The following is an 18,914-nucleotide window of genomic DNA, read 5'->3' on the forward strand; positions in this document are numbered from 1 at the left end:
GCATATGCAAGAAACTTTATGAATTTCTAAATATTCAATTACAAACTAGTAAATACAGAAACTTAATAATTTTAAGAAATACTAATTCTATGTAAAGAAGAGAATACATATATATATATATATGAAATTGAGGTAGAATCTACTTACAATATCAGTGTAAAGTTAGATAAAGTTTTATATATTCATATCTCTTTTGATATATTTTATATTTAATTAATCCGATGGTTAAATTTCATAGTCCATTCATATAAATATATAAATATTCGTTTGATAACATGAAAATTTCAAATGTTGAAAAAAAATTAAAAAAATAGTATTCTTGATAGGTATGGTATCGATATAAGATTAACTTACAACTTTATATGCATGATGAGTATGGATAAATCGATAAATTTAACAAATATTTTGTTAAAATATTAATCGTACATAAAATTATAAAGGAATATAAAAATAATTTATTTTTACATGGATTTAACTTGAGCCCTCCTCTTTGGGATTAATCCCCACATTTGATTCAAGGCAAAATCAAGCGAACATTATATTAAGCTAATAGACAAATTTACCTTTGCTCTAAGCAATAGCTTAACCCTCCAACCCTAGCTCCAAATTTTATCCTTAATTGGGTCAAAAATTGAATGGGCTTGGATCTCCTTTTAAGCCTCTAAAAGAGGCCCAAATGCTTTATTAGTGGGCTAAGGCCTTTCCAATTCCACTTTGCTAATCAACACCTCAGATCAAAGCCTGAAAATCAGACTAGGATCTCTCTCTCTATCGCTGAAAGTGTCGACAGAGACAATGGCGGGAAAGCAATTGGCCGGCGAGGGCCTGCCGGCGAACATCGCCGGAATGTCAAAGAACCAACTTTACGACATTATGTCCCAGATGAAGGCACTCTCTCGTTCAGTGTTTTATTTGATTTAAAAACTTTTCTTTTCTTCCAAACGCTACTTTCTTCGCCATAAAATTTAAATGGCGATTTACATTTATTGTTAATTTTTATCTGCTGATTATTCTTTTTTGGGGGTTATATGAAGGCGCTTATAGAACAGAACCATCAACAGGCGAGGCAGATCCTTATCCAAAACCCTTACTTGACTAAAGCCCTTTTCCAGGTTTACCTTTTTTTTTTTTTCTTTTTATCGAATTTAATATATCTTTTCGTTTTCCTTTCCAAAATTATTGTTATTTTTGTTTACAAGTTTAAATTTTGATACCTTATCTGATTGTTGCATGCTATTGTTAGGGAATTGCATGACCCTTTATCTTTACAATCTCATTATCTCCTTGTAGGCTGAAGTGTGAACCTTAGTTTCTTTTGGTTTTTTTTTTTCCTATAGTGGTTGAGAGTATCTAGTCACTAAGAACCTGAGGGGCATTGACAGTGACTGTGTTTTGTATTCAATGTATTTTCTCGTCTTAACTCCTGGGCTTTTATGTAGTTTTGTGTGCCTTAGTGTGGACAATTAGGTTTTTGAAGTTGGCTTTCTGATTATGGGATGCTTGTAGTTCTAGTTGCAACTTACAATGTGCTAGAAACTGTCATCATGGAAATATCTATCTTGATGGATTAGATGCGGTGCTGCCTAGGTTGTTGGTTAATCACCCTTCTTTTGTTTTAAATTGCATCTTTTTAGATGGTGTAGTGTTGAATCTTTAGAAGCTTCTATCCGTAATCAGGTTTTTTTTTTTCTTTTAAATATTCTTGTTGTTTCAGGCTCAGATTATGCTTGGAATGGTTAAGCCCCCTCAAGTGGTATGCTTTTGTTCTCTATGAAATTGTTGTCTTTGTAATTTTATGTTGGGGACTGTGCCAATGTTCTGAATTTCTGTTTGTGTTTAGATTCCCACCATTCAGCCACCTGCACCACAACATTCTCAGCAATCAGCACAACCACCTCCACAGCCAAACTTGCAGCCAGCACAATCATTGCCAGTTCAAGTTGGGTTGCAGGACCTAGCTGCTGCATCTCAGACCCAACCGCCTATAAGGAAGCAGTATCAAAACCAAACTGTTACACAGATCCCATCTGCTGCTGTTCCTGCAGCAAACCTTCAGTCTCAATCTATGCCACCACATTCCCTACAGACACCACAGCAGACTAAGGGACATTTGAATCCTCCAATGTCCCTTCCGCAATCGTCCCAACTCCCAAATGTACCTTCAGTTCCCCTTCATTCATCTTCACAGCCCCCTCATCATCATCAAACCCATTTGCCCACTGCCTCCAGCCAGTTGCAGCAGCCAATACAGACAACCGGAATTCCTCATATGCCTCTGCAGCCACCAATGCCACCACAGGCAAGACCAACTTCAGTGCCAACTTTCCATCACCAGTATGCTCCACAAATGGGTCCTAATGTGGGTTTCCAGCACCCTGGTGCTCCTCAGCATCCTTCACAGCCAATGTTCCATGTAAGTCAAAAGTTACATTGTGGAAGTCAAGTCTTGGGGGTCTTCCTTGTAACATATGTTGTAATGATTCCCCTTACTGTTGAATTGCTCAGTCAGGTAATAAACCTCCTTCTGGCCTTGGACCTTCTTTTCCACAAGGACAGCTACCCCTTCCAAATCAGCCGCCACCTCAATCGATGTATCAAAATCAGGTATATGAATACTTTAGTTCTTTGATATATACTGGTTCGATCACTTAGTAAATGTTTGATATATATTGGTTCGATCACGTAGTGAATGTTTGATATATATTGGCTCAATTATGTAGTAAATGTTTGATGTATATTGGTTCAATCACGAAGTGAAGCATTCGTTTGGGGCTGATTACAAAAGTCGGCTTGTTTTATTTTTTCTTTATTATGCTTTATGGCATGACTGAGTGGATGGTTCTAAACACTCTGTAGTATAACCTTGTGTCTAAACTAGATTCAATTGCTTTTTATCAGGCATGGGCAATCTGTCAATCTTAATCCCCCTTCTGCTAGGTGATTTGTTAGGTAGTTTTTTTTTTGTGCTTTAAAATTGAAAAGCTGTCAAAATAGTGGATTCCTTTTTGCTTGTCTGAAAATCATGAAATTATTCTACTCTACTAGTATTTACCATGTCAACAGCACCTTTGCTATATGATTGTTGAGCTAATTGATTTTGTGCCTCATGAGAAATTGTGGAAATCTGTTTTTGTTTTCTTTTTCCTTAATAATCAAATATGATTTTGGTTTTTACTAGTTATTTTTATTTTATAGTAACTCTTTTAGGAAGCAAAAAGTAAATAATATTGAAAATAAATTAGCAAATGGAATAACCTAATGGAATTTTAAACTCCTAAACTTTATTTTCTTTTTTCTATTGAAAATAAAATTCCATCTCTCATGGAACGGTATCCTATGGGAAATACCTATGCCTAACACATGATTAATTTTCATGTTAGTACTGAACTTGGGCTATGTTAAACTTCTCTGAAAATTTTGATAAAACTGCAATATTTAATTTCAATTCTTATGAATAATATAATGAGGAAAGATGCTATTAAGTTTTTGAGTTAGAAATTATTGATGTTGGGGAAGGGACAAAAAATGCCGGTTCCTATTGCACTTTTCTTTCTCCAGCTGTCTTTTTAGTATTATTTTTCAACTCCTTTCGAACTGTCCTTGTCAATGGTTATACCAAATATTTGTTCCTTTGGGTTGTTTAATATGCCTTTGACTCAGGTTTTATAAGCCTTATATAATTGGTCTATTGCCTAATTGAGTATGCTAATTGACAAGTTTTTTGGAATATGTTGTGCGTATTCTTTCAGGCAGGTGGCTTGCATTTAGGATCCGAGTTTGGCAACCAGGTTGGAGGTTCGATGCAAGCGGATAGAGGATCTTCTTGGATGTCCAGCCAACCAGACAATTTGACACTAGCACAGCTCCAAGGACAATCTCCATTGGTTCCCAGTCAGATGGGCCAAGGAAATCAGCCCCCTCGCCCTGCATCAGTGATTATCTAAACTTTGAGTTTCATTTCAGCAAAAATAATGTGTCTATAGCTCAAATTGTCCCATTGACAGTTTGATTTTCCATTGGCTCTTTATAGTTGACTCCTGAGATGGAGAAGGCACTACTTCAGCAGGTCATGAGCCTCACTCCAGAACAAATTAGTCTCTTGCCTCCAGAGCAAAGGAATCAAGTGCTTCAGCTCCAGCAGATTCTGCGCCAATGAGGAGGCTCTACTTCCAGCAGATCATGAGCTGCACTGCAGAACGGATTAATCTCCTTCCTCCAGAACAATGGATATATTCCCCAGACATAGCTGTGAGGAACCGAGTGAAGATGATAACTGATCTGACAGACAAATCACAAATGATGGAATATTGTTTTGCTGCTGTGATACAGCTGCCAATTTAGCATATGCAGCAGGGATTCATACAGATGCATTTCATTTTAATCTCGCTTGAGCCTTTGGTATTTTATACGTAGGTTGGTGGCTCTTGTAAGTTGATTGTTAGGCCCAGATTTGTGGGACTCTTACCAAGTTATGTTTCTTTAATTTGTTGTAAGTTGAACAGAGGGAAGATGCATTTCATTTTTCAGTCTTGGCTTTTGTTCTATTGCTGTTGCTTTGGCTTTAGCAATTAGAAATTGAAAATCAAACTCATTTTTGAAATTTAAAAGATTTGAGCTCAAGCAATTTAAGTTACAGAGTTAGGATGATGCAGAGAAGCCTCTGGGCAGATTGCTTATAGCCCAGCACTATACTTGCCCATATTGCTTTGACTCTTCCTTATTTCCTGATATACTTGTGTGTAATATGTATGGAAGTTCGACCCCAGAGAAAGATACACGTGTACAAGTAACATAGGCCTCAGCTAAATAGACAGCACCAACGATGGAATTTCATTGTATTAACACCAAAATATACAGTAGTTACAATATATCAATGTGCTTTTACAGTGGGAGGAATTATATTCCCCCAAATTGAAAATGAAATACATTTATTAAATATGGACTGATAAGTTTCGAGTGGGAAAAACTGCCCAGGCGGAACCTGAAGCTGTGTTACCAACAAGTTTCGGATTTTCAAAAATTAGCATCATTCTTGATGGGGTTAAATGAACAGATCATTGCAGAAAATGAGGCTGGTTCTATACAAGACAAAAGCCATTTCATGGCAGTTGAAGCATTATTGCCAGTCATGTAAGCCCTTCCGCCCCATTTGACAAGCAGAGCAACTTGGGAAGAAGAATCATCCATGATATACATTCCAGCCCAAGCCATCCCAATATTCAACCTGCTCACGTCAAAGGAATATAATATAAATGTAGATAAGAATGCGCAACTGACTCTATTGAGAAAAACAAAAGAAAAGAAAACAGAAAAACATTGATGTTTTCACAGCTTCTGGATGCATAATTCCTGAAGAACCAGGTAACAGATAATTGAAAGATTAAATGAAAGACGATAATTACCTCAAAGGGCTATGGAGAACCAAAAAACCATCTTTTCACTTCAAAATTTTCAGAGACTCGATCAAAAACGTCTGCGTGAATTGATTTTTTCAGAGTTTGATTGTAAAGAATCTTCATCAGCTTCCAAGTCAATGCTGATATCCTCATCTTCATCATCATCAAACTCACTATCCTCTTCATCGTCGTCAAACTCATCATCATATTCATCATCACCATCAGATGCCATATATGAAGCTTCATCCTCACTCTGCAAATGAGCACTTGACAAATTATTTCTTACAAAGAAACATCTTTTTTTCCAAAACAAAATAATTAACAATCTCAAAGAACCATGCTGAAGCTTCAAACTGAAAACCATCCCCAACTCAAAGAACCATGCTGCGCAACAAATATCCAAGACAAGGAGAGTAGCAAAATATAGTATCTCACTTGGGTGAGTTCTGAGACAGGATCAAACTGGCCATGCTCGCCTGAGACCTGGCTATCCTCGTCCTCAACATCTTGAGAGGCACCCTATAAAATCAACAAAAGTTTCTCTAGTTTACTTTAAGCATAATGAGACAGAAAATATGGATCAGGATCTATGCTTAAAAGTATAAAAATGCATACAGAATCAGGACCTAGCAGAGTTACTTAGTCTTTTCCCCACTTGACAGGAAAGGAAAGCAACTCTAACAAATCCCATAAGCCATAATTATCACCAAAAAAAAAAAAACTCCTTTCCCCACTTGACAGGAAAGGAAAGCAACTCTAACAAATCCCATAAGCCATAATTATCACCAAAAAAAAAAACTCCTGCATTATAGCCTCATCATAGGTTTGACCACAGACCATGTGTACTCTCTCTTAAATTGGCATCAGTAAGGGAAAGCAACATAAATCTATATGGCACACCAGTAAACCATAAAATATGCATCATCATGAGTAGATTAACAATCATATTATTGCTTTAAAAATGCTTGCCAATGTTAGTTCAATTTTTTATTCACTTAATGCTTATGAATGGAAGATATTTATGCATTTTTTTCTTCTCTTGAAAAAAAAGAATGGCAGAACCATTTTGTTTGAAATTCTGCCATTTTAGAGATTCATGGCAAGTATATTTGAAAACCAATCATGCCTATGGACTGGATTGGTGTTACTCACTATGGGATTTCCACTGCACAAAAACCACAAAATTTAGGATAAGTGCACCATTAAATTTAACAATATAGGTTGTACCTTCTCTGATCTCCTATAAGGGAATTTATCTCAGTCATTGGAGCTTTTAACTATGACAAGCAGAACTCCTAAAACAGAAACCAGAATACAAGTGTACAAGACAACTGAACTCTGAGTAGCCTCAGCTTTCAATTCAGTGGAACTAAAGTTTTTACAACCAGTTGGTTTCAACAATTTTAGAAATGAATGGGGTCAAGAATAGCTTGAAGTCCATACCACTTGCTAAGAATAACTTTTGCATTGGGTATGCACATTCATCTAACATAAAAGTTAGAGTCTCAGTAATTGACTATACACAGGAAAAGCAGCACTTACGATTTCCTTTTTCATTTCCTCTATGGTTTTCTCTAGTTCAGAAATATGCTGACTCAGAGCCTGCAAATAGTATGATGTAAGACATAACAGTTATATGGAACCATTGTTATGAAGTATAACAATAAAATCAGAATGTAAGAGATCATACCTCATGGCGTTGCATTGCCACTGAGCGCTTCAATGCCTTTGCCTTTGTTAGAAGGTTTCTTGGCCTCAGGCTAATGGGCCGATGGTAATTCTTTCCACGATAGTAAATAAGAGCATATCCTTTGGGGACCCTTTCAATTGCCACCAGTATCCCACCACTCTCAAACTCCAATAACCTTGCTGTATCTTCAACAAATGCAAGGGTCTTTTGTTTGCTTATTAGCTTCACAAGTTCTCTGTGCTTCCAATGCAAATGCATATTCTCGATAACACCATCAAAAACACCACGAATACCTGACATATTATTACACAAACCATCAGCATTTTAACTCGAAATCTAAACTTCAATCACCAAACTAAAAGATTACACACCAAGAGGTAAGTATGGTTTCATTCTTAAACCAACCCTGCGAAACATAACCCGCTCCTCATCAGTGATTGTTTCTTGGTCATAATCAGGAGCAGCAGGGATCATGGAGGCTTCTATTTTAGCTAATAGTCTCTCTGCTCTAAGCTTTTTGGCTTGGGCCTGTTTGTGCATTCAAGCATTCAATTAACATTGTAACAAATAAATAAAATAACTAAAACAAACTTTGAACTTTGAGCAGATATAACCATGGACAAGTGTTTAGTAAACAGCAACCACCAAGATCCACTAAGCAGCAAACTGATAATATTCAAGAATTAATAGCAAAACTGAAGACCAAAAACAGCAGCCTCCTTCATATCTTTAAAAACAGTTAATCAAAACAAGCTTATTTGGAATACGAGACAAGAGATAGCAAAGCAGTAAAGTTCTAAGAAGCTAACATGCTTGTACAGTAAAAGAAGGTTTTATGGGTGATTTTCAATGGTTTAAGATAACAACAACATTAGTGAATAGTTTCAAAAATGCCTACTCCTTTCTAAAAATTTTCATTTCAACCATCAGGATATGGATATTAAACTTACAACAGCCAGTTTATGTTCGACGCGTTTTACTAGTCTAGCATGCTTAGCTTTGGAAGCTTCTTCAATCATCTTTTCACGTTCTTCTGCAGATATTTCTCTACCCCAGCGGGCTTGAGCTTCATAAAACTCAGACAAAGTACCTGCAGGTGCCTCTCCTTTATCTTCGCCTGATTGAGCTGGCTCAACTGCTCTGATCCTCACCTTCTCCTCAACATCTTGAATCTGTTTTGTCAACTCCTGTCTTTCTGCCAGAGCAGCAGCAACACTTGTTGGAAGGAAATCTTTTCCACGGTATATGACAATGAAATACTTATTTCTGAGCAGCAATACACCTCCAGTTAAGTTCTGCAAAATTGTCAGCATGCATAAGCAGTATATTTTTCTGCCTCCTTTTGAAAGTACAGCATATCTTATATGGCGCGAAGATTCCAAAGAAACACATGGAATGATATTATATAGGGGGGAAAACAGGTGAGTCATCACATAACTGTGGTGGTAAATGTTGCTTTCTATAATGTTGGACGAAAGTTATAATGCTCTTGTAAGCAGCTTTGTCAAAGCCTGTGTCCCTCTTCATTCAAGTTTCACTTTACATCCTCTAGGCTCTTGTTCCATCAAAATGAGATTATTACACTTCTCTGTTACAAATCATCAAATTAACTAACATTTGCTATCTTGCATGTACGCTCGTCAACTAATATAAGTTTCTAATGTCTTAACATTAAATGAGGTTCGGTTTACATGAAAAAGAAACAATTAGTTTCTTCTCATGAGTAAATATTTTGACCTAGTTGATTGTTTGGTATTCTTGCTCAACTTACTGCATGCTGCAGATAATCAGGTGCCCCCAAAGCCTTCTTGGCCACAATAAAATAGTAATAACCTCAAGAGAAATTATCTACATTCTCCTGTAAGAATATCATGGAATAATCAATTTTTTTGGAAGGATCAGTTGAAAGAGGTTCAGCATAATAACGTTCAGTTTAAGTAGGGCTGATGATTGGTAGAGGTAGGCCAAAAGATCATACAGGTAGAAGTCATAGCGACAGACCTATTATCTTTGGATCATACTATGAATATAATCTTCAATCAAGCATAATGGAGAAACAGAATTCTTGTAGTTGAACCCCAAATAAATAGGGGTTTAAGCTTAACTGAATTGGGTTGAGCATTGCAGAACCGGTTGAAAACTATTCACCGATAGTACGAATCAGGTAAAGTTGTGTGGTAGCCAAAAGATTGCAACAATTGGTGAAAATAATCTGCTTTCATTATGGGGATTGAAACTAGATTTATCCTTAAAATGACAACAAAGCATATATTTGAACTTTGATATGACAAACCATGCCATGAACCACAGCAGCAGAGGAAGACAATAAGCTGATTTAACAATGGCATCATGTTGAACATGATTTTAAGAGTAATTCTTAAAAGCAAAAGGTTCTGCATAGGCGATCATAGTTTTGCATCCTGCTAGGACACCTAGAATTTTTCTGTTCAGAAAATGGCTTAGATTAAGAAACAAATGATGGGCAGAAGAATAAGAACATATTAAATACAAGTTACCAAAGCCTTGAAGTTTTAATAGGACATACCTTTAGCTCCTCAGCCATAAGCTTGTTATTTGTATTCTGAATACCTCGTTTTACAGCAATCTTCACAACAAGGCTTTTCTCCCAAAGTTTAATTGTTGCAGCTGCCAATCCCTGGTGGTTCCTATTCCTCCCTGTGAGAATATTTACATAGACAAACTTTATTTAATGCCACAAACAGACAAGGTAAGATAAAAAAGCATGGACCAAAGGTGAACATACCCAGGGCAAAATGACAAGGAAGTGATTTAGCAAGTTTCCGTAAATTTGTCATCTCTGCATTGGTAAGCCGTGGTCTCATTCCAGCAGGAAGAAGCCTGAAAGGTGTCTTATAACCAGGAATCTTTTGAGGAAGTAAATCAGCATCAACTGGAAGAACTCCTGTACCCCACCACTCAACAAACCGAGGTCCTAGACCATCTAATAGGCTGTTATACTCAGCGTCTTCTTCAGTCATGCTCTCACTACGTTCAGGCTTCACCACAACTGGTTCACACTTTTCTGGAGTTGAAGTTGTGCCAGTTTCGCTTCTCCTTACTGCATTGCTAGCAGAAGAAACATCTGGGATAAAAAGAGCTTCTCCTTCTCTATTAATAGATTGGGATCTAGAAGGACCTTCATAGTTACTTCCACGGTAGACTACCATAACACTTCCAGATCTCCACAAGACTAATCCTCCTGTACGACGCTGATCATCAATTCAAGCAGCGAATATTAGGTTGTAATAGGAACTCAGAGCTGTGACATCAATCAAGCACAGATGAATAAAATTACAAAATTTAGCTATTTGAGTTACTTCAAAATCTACACAAAAACATGAACAATTTAATCCACCACTTGGCATTAAAGACTAAATGGTATATTACTTATGTGACAAGCTACTTTCTCTATCATGTCCAATAAGCAATTGACATGTTCATCAAACATTTGATTCAGCCATATAAAATACTGCTGTGTAAAACAATTCAAGACTAAACTAGATTCCTTTGGTACCATCTCATTCCTTAGCTAAAGAAATCTAATTCACACTAATATTAGATTTCTTCCATATCTCATCCCTTATAACCAAGTAAAACCAAAAGGCTTAATGCATCAACCAATCTACTCTACAAAAACAAAATCTTATTATAACTGTATCACCTCCATCATAACACCACTAGTTTTTTTTCCTTTAGAACAGAAAATCTTAGCTATAAACTTAATTCCAAGACTATGAATAATCCTTAAGTCATCCACCTAAACGAAAGACAAAAAATTTGATACTAACAAACGAATAACATAATTTCAAATGCAGGAGAAAACAAGAACACAAAAACGATCCAACATTTCCAATAACTAAAGCAACAACCAACCTCAACAATCTCATGGGCAGTCTTCATATCTGTGGCCAGAACCTCATGAAACTTAAGCCTAACTAACTCCTCCTTCCTCCATTTATCATGAATCTTCTCCAAAACCGCCTGCGTAATCCCGGCCTTCGGCACATTGATTCTTTCCCTTAAATACATCCCCATCCTCCTCAACCTCCTCAGCTCCTCATCCTCAATCGTCAGCTCCGCCAATGTCGGCGCCCTTACTCTCCTCTTCTTCACTCCTAAAAGCCCCTCCTTCACCACCTCCACCTCCGCCTCGTCTCGCTCCCACGGCAGCACAGCCTCCTCCTTTTCTCTCTCTATCAGCATCGTATCAGGGCGTACCCACTCTCTTTTCAACAAATCACCTAACCTCTCTTCTCCCGTCACCGGCGTTGAATTATAGTGGTCCGTTTCATCTTCTCCTTCGTCTTCGTCGTCTGATCCTAAACCTAAGTTTCGCAACCTCAGAACGATTCTTTCTATCGCACTTTGGCTTTTATCTCTATCGAAATATCGAGTTTCGACATCCGTCTTATCATCACCGTCCGATTGAATGACTTTCTGGGAAGGAGAGGACCAGGCTTGGAGCGAAGAGGAGGAGGCGGAGGAGTTAGGAGGCGCGGAGGCTTCCTGGTCCCACGGGTAAGAATAGCGGTTGAACTTGGAGCTAGGACTATTTCCAGTTCGGAGAGAAGAGAAAGGTCTGAAGAAGCGAAATGACAGTTTTGGGGCTGAGAAGAAAAGGTTAAGGGAAGAAGAAGAGTAGGAGTAAGAGTAAGAGTAAGAGGCGAAAGGGAGTGAGGTTCTGAGTGGCATTTCCGTAAATTTTGTCGTCGCGAAGGCCATTCTTTTTATTTGAATTTTAAGGTTGGTTTCGTCATTGAGGAATCTTCGCCATTGTTTTGGTTGCAGAGTGTGGAAGCATTGAAAAACTTGGAAGCAAGCCGCTTTCAGTTGCAGGGAGAGATAAGATTTTCTTTTTCTTTTTTTTTTCTTTTTTTTGGATATTTTGGATATTTTGTGCTATGGGTATAGGTTGATTTTGGCCCATGGGCTTCGATTCTTTATGTTGCAAATTGGGCTTAACATTGTTCAGGTTTTCTTTCTTTTTTTTTTTTAATTTTAAAATTTTAACAGGCAGTGTTATTATTGTATATATTTAATTTCGAAAATTATAAAAAAACAAAGCACTATCAACCTATGAATACAAACTTTATTTTTTTTAAATAAAGATAAATTCGGCATACATTTTTGTGACTTTAAAGTTTTTAATATGAAACTATATAGTTCATTTTTTCTCAATCAACACCTTATGAGTTTATACAGTAAAATTACAAATATATTTTAAAGCGTGAATAAATAGGTTAATTTTGAGTTGAAAGTGTTTTAATCATTTTACTAGATAAAATTAACAGTCTAAATTTTGTACAATAAAAGATATTTACAGGATATTAATGAAAAAAAAATCATAACATGTTATATGAAAAAAATTAAAATCACAGAAGATATAAATGGAATTTATCTAATTATAAAATAAGGGTGATATAGAAATTGCATCATTAGCCAGAGTAATATTCTTATTATTTTTTTGCACATGTTTTCTTCATTTAATTGTTTTCAAGAAATCAATTTTTTTTTTGCACCAAATTGAAATGGGAATGAAGTATAAGTTTATTGACAAATAATGTAATTTACTTCTATTAAATATTAATAAATTAAAAAGTGATAACCAAATTAAGACCCAAAGCAAAATCAAGTTTGAGTAATAGTATCTTTTAATTAAATAATTAGTTTGAAAGGTAGGATCAATGTAAAAATGATAGTAAAATGATGTTTTGCATCAAGTAAAATTTTGAGAGTTTGACTAAAGCGTATCCAATTGAAATTAAGAAAGAGGTGCTTAATGCTAAAAATATCATGAATTTTTTGTTAATTTATGATCAAATTTCCATCTCCAAAATTTAAAATCATCGATTTACAAGTTTAGTAGCATACTTACAATTCATTCCAGAGACAAATACAGATTTGTGATGAAAAGTATTATTACATATAAAATTTGGAATATTCAAAAATAAAAGGAAAATTCTAATTTCATAGTAATTGTGATTGTATTTGTAAATCAATTATACGATCATTTAAGGTTTTCGAGTCGAGACTTTTTCTTCCATCTAATCCAAAAAACAAAAAAAAAAAAAAAGAAAAGATAATAAGAAGTCTTGCAATCTTATTATTATCATGATTAATTTTGAAGTGAGAATAGCTTTTACTCGAAGAATGTCATCAATCACAACAAATGTATTGCAAAGAAATGAGGGTTCAAGAAGACGAGATACCTGTAGTTTGAGGGCCTTCAGCTGCAAATTGAGAGCTTTTCTCTTTTCCAAGTAATCCTTTACTTTCTTTATCGACTGATTAAACCATTGCATGGGGGAAAAAAATTTCAAACATTATTTATTCTACGTTGGTTTTTAATATAGAAAAGAAAACAAAAAAGCGTGGAAAACAAAATATAGATTGAGATTTATATACTTCTAAAAGGTCACGTTTTTGTTGTTCCCAGAAAGCAACTTCTTTTTCCATTTCTTCTTTCGACTGCAAAATTCAAATCCATTTTTGTTAGTTCTAACTAAAAATGCTTATCTTAAAATAATTAAAGAAAATATATTTTTAAGTGTTTATAGATTTTTTTATGTATAAAATTTGATTACATAGTCTTACTGAAACACTTCATACGAAGATAATAAACTTAATGCTTTTTAAACTTGGCATGGACTCTAGATTTACTATCAAACTTACATTGTTTGTACTTAATGCTTAAACTTGAGATAATTGCTTTGAATTTATACATATAAATTTTAATACATAATCCAATAATGAACTTAAGCACTTGGAAATTAAGAGAGAGGAGAACAGAAGTGAAGCAGAAAATTACCTTCCTCTCGGCACGCTTTTTACTAGGTACGAAGATATTATTAGCCTCTTGCACTGTGCTTGGCTCTGCTTTGATTTTTCCGGACCCCTTTAATCATTTTTTTTGGGTACAAATTAATGATGTAATTTGAAGGTTAAAAAGAAAATGTAAACAAATAAAGGATATTTACAGGAAATTCGAGACCTACCCGAACAAAATGGCCTTTGGGCACAGCTAGCTTACCCAATCCTTCTTCAAATCCCTCGTTGGCCTGAAAACAAGGAAGAAAGGAAAAATCATTTTATAGAACTTGATGAACACAGGCAACAAACAAATCCTTTCATTTATAGACATGACTGTACTTGTAGAAAATTAATGAAGAAATAGACTTTCCCTTTTATTGCAAGTCTTTTTTTATCATCATGACACTTTTAGGATGAATATCTACTTTAGGATTTCGAGGCTTATTTTCAAATTCGTATTTGTCTCTAAGCATAACGAATTTCAGAAAGAGAGTTATATTTTATTTTTATTTTTATAACCTTGTGTTGGGGATTAAAAGAAGTGTTTGGTTCATGATCTGGAAGTTCAAGGCTTGGAGTTTTAACTTTGATTTCAGAAGAATTCTCTTCAACATATGGGACATGCTGATCATCAGTACCATGCTTCGAATTCTCAGTATGGAATTCCAACTGTGAAGCAACACTACGATGAGAAAGGCTTTCCTTAATTGCTGATCTTCTTGCTCTAATTCCCCATCTTGGAAATGCAGGTTCTATTGAAAGATTAGACAATTCTAACAAGATATTGGCGACCTCTTTCTCAGTATCAGTGGCATTATCAAACAAGTCTGGATTGTTCATCATTATGGTTTTCAATGTTCCTTTTTTCTTCTTATGGAAGAAGAGTTTTGATATATTGACAGAACAAGAGATATCAATAAGAAAATTCTACTGTCACTAACTTATCAATCTCCAATAGGGTTTTTTTTTTTTTCAACAATGGATGAAGAATTTTAAAAAAATGGAAAGAATAATTACAATATTTTTTTTTTCATTCATGTTTAAAAACCAGAAAGTCCTATTTATAAGTCAAGATGTCTCTTCCGAACATACACAACTGTTCTCAACTGTTTGTTTCGAACAGCCACAATTGTTTATTTTTCAACAGAAACAAATTTCTATTTTCCTTGTTTCCAACAAAAATAATTGATTCTTTTCCAAGGAACTGCTATCTTCTATGAATCTGTCTGTATCCCTGTTAAGCTCAATGTTTATTGGAGCCCTGCTGCTGTTCTTTCCTTGAATGGCATTTGAAAACTTCTGCTCTGCTGATCTTTATCTTTCTGATCAGACTCTGTATCTTATTGATACTAAGAAATAACCTTCTGATCCTTATCTTTCAAAATCTTTTTAATGTATTAAACCATTTCAATAAGAAAGTACAGTAATTAATAAAAAGTTAAAATTAATTTCTATTCGCTAAATGAATTGGAAGTTAGACTAAAATATTGTAAACCTTTTTTGTGTTATGTAAGAGGAAGTCTAAAGGGAGAGAGAAAAGATGTCCACATCTTGGATCTTAACACTTTGAGAATACTAACAATACAAAACAACAAAATATTGAACCATTTGCAGATTATCAAGCAAACATTGTTTGGTTTATTGGGGGCATCATGGCAAGGTGTTGCTGCTACATGCTTTGTCTCTTTGCTAAGTTTCCATGCCATCCTAGGAACACAAAATAACCCAAAGGTTAAACAATGGTCGATAAAGAAAATTATTGATAAATGCATGTGTATATTATAAAATTTCAGGACAACAATCTACAGTAAAGATAGCAAAAAGATATTTGAAACTTGAAGAAAGTATTTTTCGAATTGCAAAATTTGAGGCTCGAATTCTGATGTTTGAGATGGGGCAGGAATAGGATGAGATTTATGAGATGGAAGATGACTACCTCTTATTGTATTGCAAAATATTAAATATCATATATATGTATCGAAAAAAAGTTGGATAATAATTTGATGAAATGATTTTGGCATTGGGAAAAAGATTGAGTAGTGTCCAAGGAAACAAACATTATTTAAGTGTATAATCTGGTATGGCTGATAGGAGGAGGCTGGTTTTTTCAAAAGCGGCAGGCTTCATATTTATGATGGTATATGGCTGCTTCCACGTAGAGAGAATGGTCATATCTTGACTGGAAGAAAGAGTACCGTTATGGAGGTTTGGTTTCTGACTTTCAGAATTGATGGGGCCTATTTCCATGAATACTATGTTGAGATGGCTTCTACCTTCCGGACTTTGTTTTGGTGTTGTGCTTTTGCCTTTGATTTCAAGGTGCTTGATGAATGTTTCTTGGGTTTCGAGGGTGTTTTTGCTGCTGATTTTGTTGCTATTATTGCTGCTGGGTGTTCTTGGAGTCTGAATTTTATGTTTGGTTGTGTGTTTCAAGCTCTTCTGGTCTTGTCCATTCCTCCAGTTCTGTCATTGTTCAAGTCTAATTCTCTAAGGCAATGCGGCAATGTCTAAGTTTCATAGTGCTGTTTAAAGCTTATGTTATTGCTGTTGCTGGGTAGTTCCAAGCTTTCGTGCACCTGTTCTTGGAGTCTGTACATTGTTGCTAGCTCTTCTATATGTGGTTGTGGTGCAAGCAGTTTCTGATACTTGTGTTTGAGCTTGGAGGTCATCCTTTTGTTGTTGCAGTTACAGTAAAATATTCAAAATCTCCAAAGTTTTGGTTATAATTAAGTCAGAGTTCATTAATATTGCAAATAGACAATTCGTCCCAAAACCCTAAACGTCGTTAATAAATTTTAAAAAATATTAAAATATCCATATCTCTATTCTTCCCCATTCCCATTGACTTCACCGATCCATCTCAGTCTTCTCTCCCTATGTAAAGAGCCCATTGATTCTTGCTCTTGGTCGTCTCCTGTCCCATCCCATTTCTCTCCACTCTCATGTGGCCCAACTCTCTCTCTCCCTCTCTCGTTCTCTCTATCTTTAAGAATATCCTTGTTTTTTGTTTCTAATTTCTGTGTTGTTCTGTAACGGGTATTATGGGTCACGGGTCTGTGATCCTATTCAAGTTGGTTCCTCAATGTTTAAGCAAGACAAGGAAGGATGGAATCAACACATCCCCTACTTTCAATTCCTTCAAGAATAATTATCTTATTAGATAACTAACTTCTTTACTTTCTGCTTTTATTTACAATGAGTGACTTTTTTTAACCGTATTGTTATTTAGATTATTGTAATTCTTTTCGTACGTGAATACGAGATTTTATATATTTTTATTGTGGGTTAAAATTAGAGTTTGGGAAAATTTTGTTTAGAAAACATTAACATTTCAATTATTATTTTGAACTTTTTGGATTTTATTGTTAAAAGAAATCTCCATTTCCATATCTTCATTTTTAAGGTGTGGGTGCTATGCTTTTGTGATTTAATTTTTATTTTGGCAAATTTTTTGTATTAATGTTTTCTTTGAATGTTGTAGCAGAAATATTGGAGAAGATGAAACACTAAAATTAATTAAGTAAAAAGTAAAAATTGTTACAAAATATATGTCACATCATCAAATAAACAGACACTCTAATAATAAACTAACGGTAGAACTAACAATATATAAACTTTTGAAACGGAATGTCCATTTTCAATATTAATGTATTTAGATTAAATTATTCTCAAAACTTTGGGAGTTAGGAGTAATTTACTCTTTGTTTTAATATGTAATTGTTTTTGAGAAATCAAACTTTTTTTTCACAAAATCTGAAACTATTTAAGGACTAAAATGGGAATAAAATATAAGTTTAGGGGAAATAATGTAATTTATTTACATTTTCTTGCTCTTGAAGGTTCATAAGTCCTGCTAGAATTAGGGCAGACTCTCTTTACATATAGGCCTCCCTCAAGAGTGGAACATCTATTACTCTTTACTTTAATTAGCTTTCTCTAAGAAAGACTTCGAATTTTGTCATCTCATTCATTAAGCTTAGGGTTTCACTTTTGTTCTCAAGAATCTAGTATTGTGATTGCTAAGACAATGAGGCGTTTGATTCAAGCAAAAGATCGCCCATGGCTGGCCCTTCCCTACCATCCCAAGCGATCAGACAAGAGATGTAGTTCCATGAGCTTTCAGAGCGTCTCAAGCAACAAAATTTACCATCGTAAACTCCCTGGCGTTGGCGGATCAAAGACCATCTGTGGATCGTCCGCAGGTTTTCTTGTTATGGTGGATCAAACTTGCGATCAGATTACCATGATCGACCCTCTTACCAAAATATCAGTTTCAGTTACCGTCAGTCTCAACTTCGCTGCGGCCTAAAGATTCCATCGACACGCAAAACTACTTTGTTCATAAGGCCGTGCTTTCTTCCCCTCCTGATTGCAATCCATACGATTACGTTCTCATGGTTATATATGGAGAGAAACGGGAACTCGCTTACTACGAGGCAAAGAGTCGAACTTGGACGAAGCTGCAAGAAGCTGGACGTTATTATGACGATGTTATCTTTCACAAGGGAGAATTTTATGCTGTGGATGAGTACGGAAAACTGGTGGTTTGTCAGCCTTGTTCTCTTCCGATCGTTTTGGAAATTGCAATGCCATGGCTTCTTCGGGGGAGCAAGGTTTATCTTGTGGGCATGGAGGACTCATTGTGCGTTGTTATTAGATTTTTGAATGATAACCCTAGCGTGGGCTATGAAACTTACAAGTTTGAAGTACGCTTGCTGGAGCCAAACGAGCAATGGACGCATCTCGGAAGCATTGAGGACTGGGCATTCTTCTTAGGTCAGAACGAGTCAGCAGCACTACCAGTTGAAGATTTGAAGGGATTAAAAGATGACCGCATTTACTTCACGGACGACAATTCGGACGCATGCAAGTATGGAGTCATTGGTGGCCACGATTCCGGGGTATTTGACATGGGAGAAGAGAGTTTCCAGCCCCTGGAATACTGTCAGTGTCCACGACCAGTCTGGTTGACACCAGAAAATAGACCTTCCGCATGA

At 35.6% G+C, this 18,914-nt stretch overlaps 2 protein-coding genes and 1 pseudogene across 2 annotated transcripts; 2 read left to right on the top strand and 1 right to left on the bottom strand.

Annotated features, from left to right (window-relative positions):
* The first annotated feature begins 734 nt into the window (after positions 1-734).
* Positions 735-4,526, top strand: ESP1 (hydroxyproline-rich glycoprotein family protein). The gene is made up of 7 exons (XM_007036469.3): positions 735-888; positions 1,035-1,112; positions 1,715-1,753; positions 1,841-2,413; positions 2,506-2,604; positions 3,750-3,932; positions 4,031-4,526. Exons 1-7 carry the CDS (start codon positions 796-798, stop codon positions 4,154-4,156), a joined length of 1,191 nt encoding a protein of 396 aa, XP_007036531.3. The 5' UTR covers positions 735-795; the 3' UTR covers positions 4,157-4,526.
* A 281-nt stretch (positions 4,527-4,807) lies between these two features.
* On the bottom strand, positions 4,808-11,960 carry EMB1865 (CRS1 / YhbY (CRM) domain-containing protein). The gene is made up of 10 exons (XM_007036471.3): positions 10,981-11,960; positions 9,851-10,316; positions 9,632-9,762; positions 8,037-8,381; positions 7,458-7,614; positions 7,087-7,379; positions 6,939-6,998; positions 5,832-5,915; positions 5,403-5,649; positions 4,808-5,224 (listed from the first exon to the last, which is right to left on the bottom strand). Exons 1-9 carry the CDS (start codon positions 11,827-11,829, stop codon positions 5,464-5,466), a joined length of 2,571 nt encoding a protein of 856 aa, XP_007036533.3. The 5' UTR covers positions 11,830-11,960; the 3' UTR covers positions 4,808-5,224; positions 5,403-5,463.
* A 5,984-nt stretch (positions 11,961-17,944) lies between these two features.
* On the top strand, positions 17,945-18,914 carry LOC18604132 (putative F-box protein At5g55150; annotated as a pseudogene).

This window comes from Theobroma cacao, chromosome 3 (assembly GCF_053813885.1).
Source record: "Theobroma cacao isolate CCN51 chromosome 3, ASM5381388v1, whole genome shotgun sequence".
NCBI lineage: Eukaryota > Viridiplantae > Streptophyta > Magnoliopsida > Malvales > Malvaceae > Theobroma > Theobroma cacao.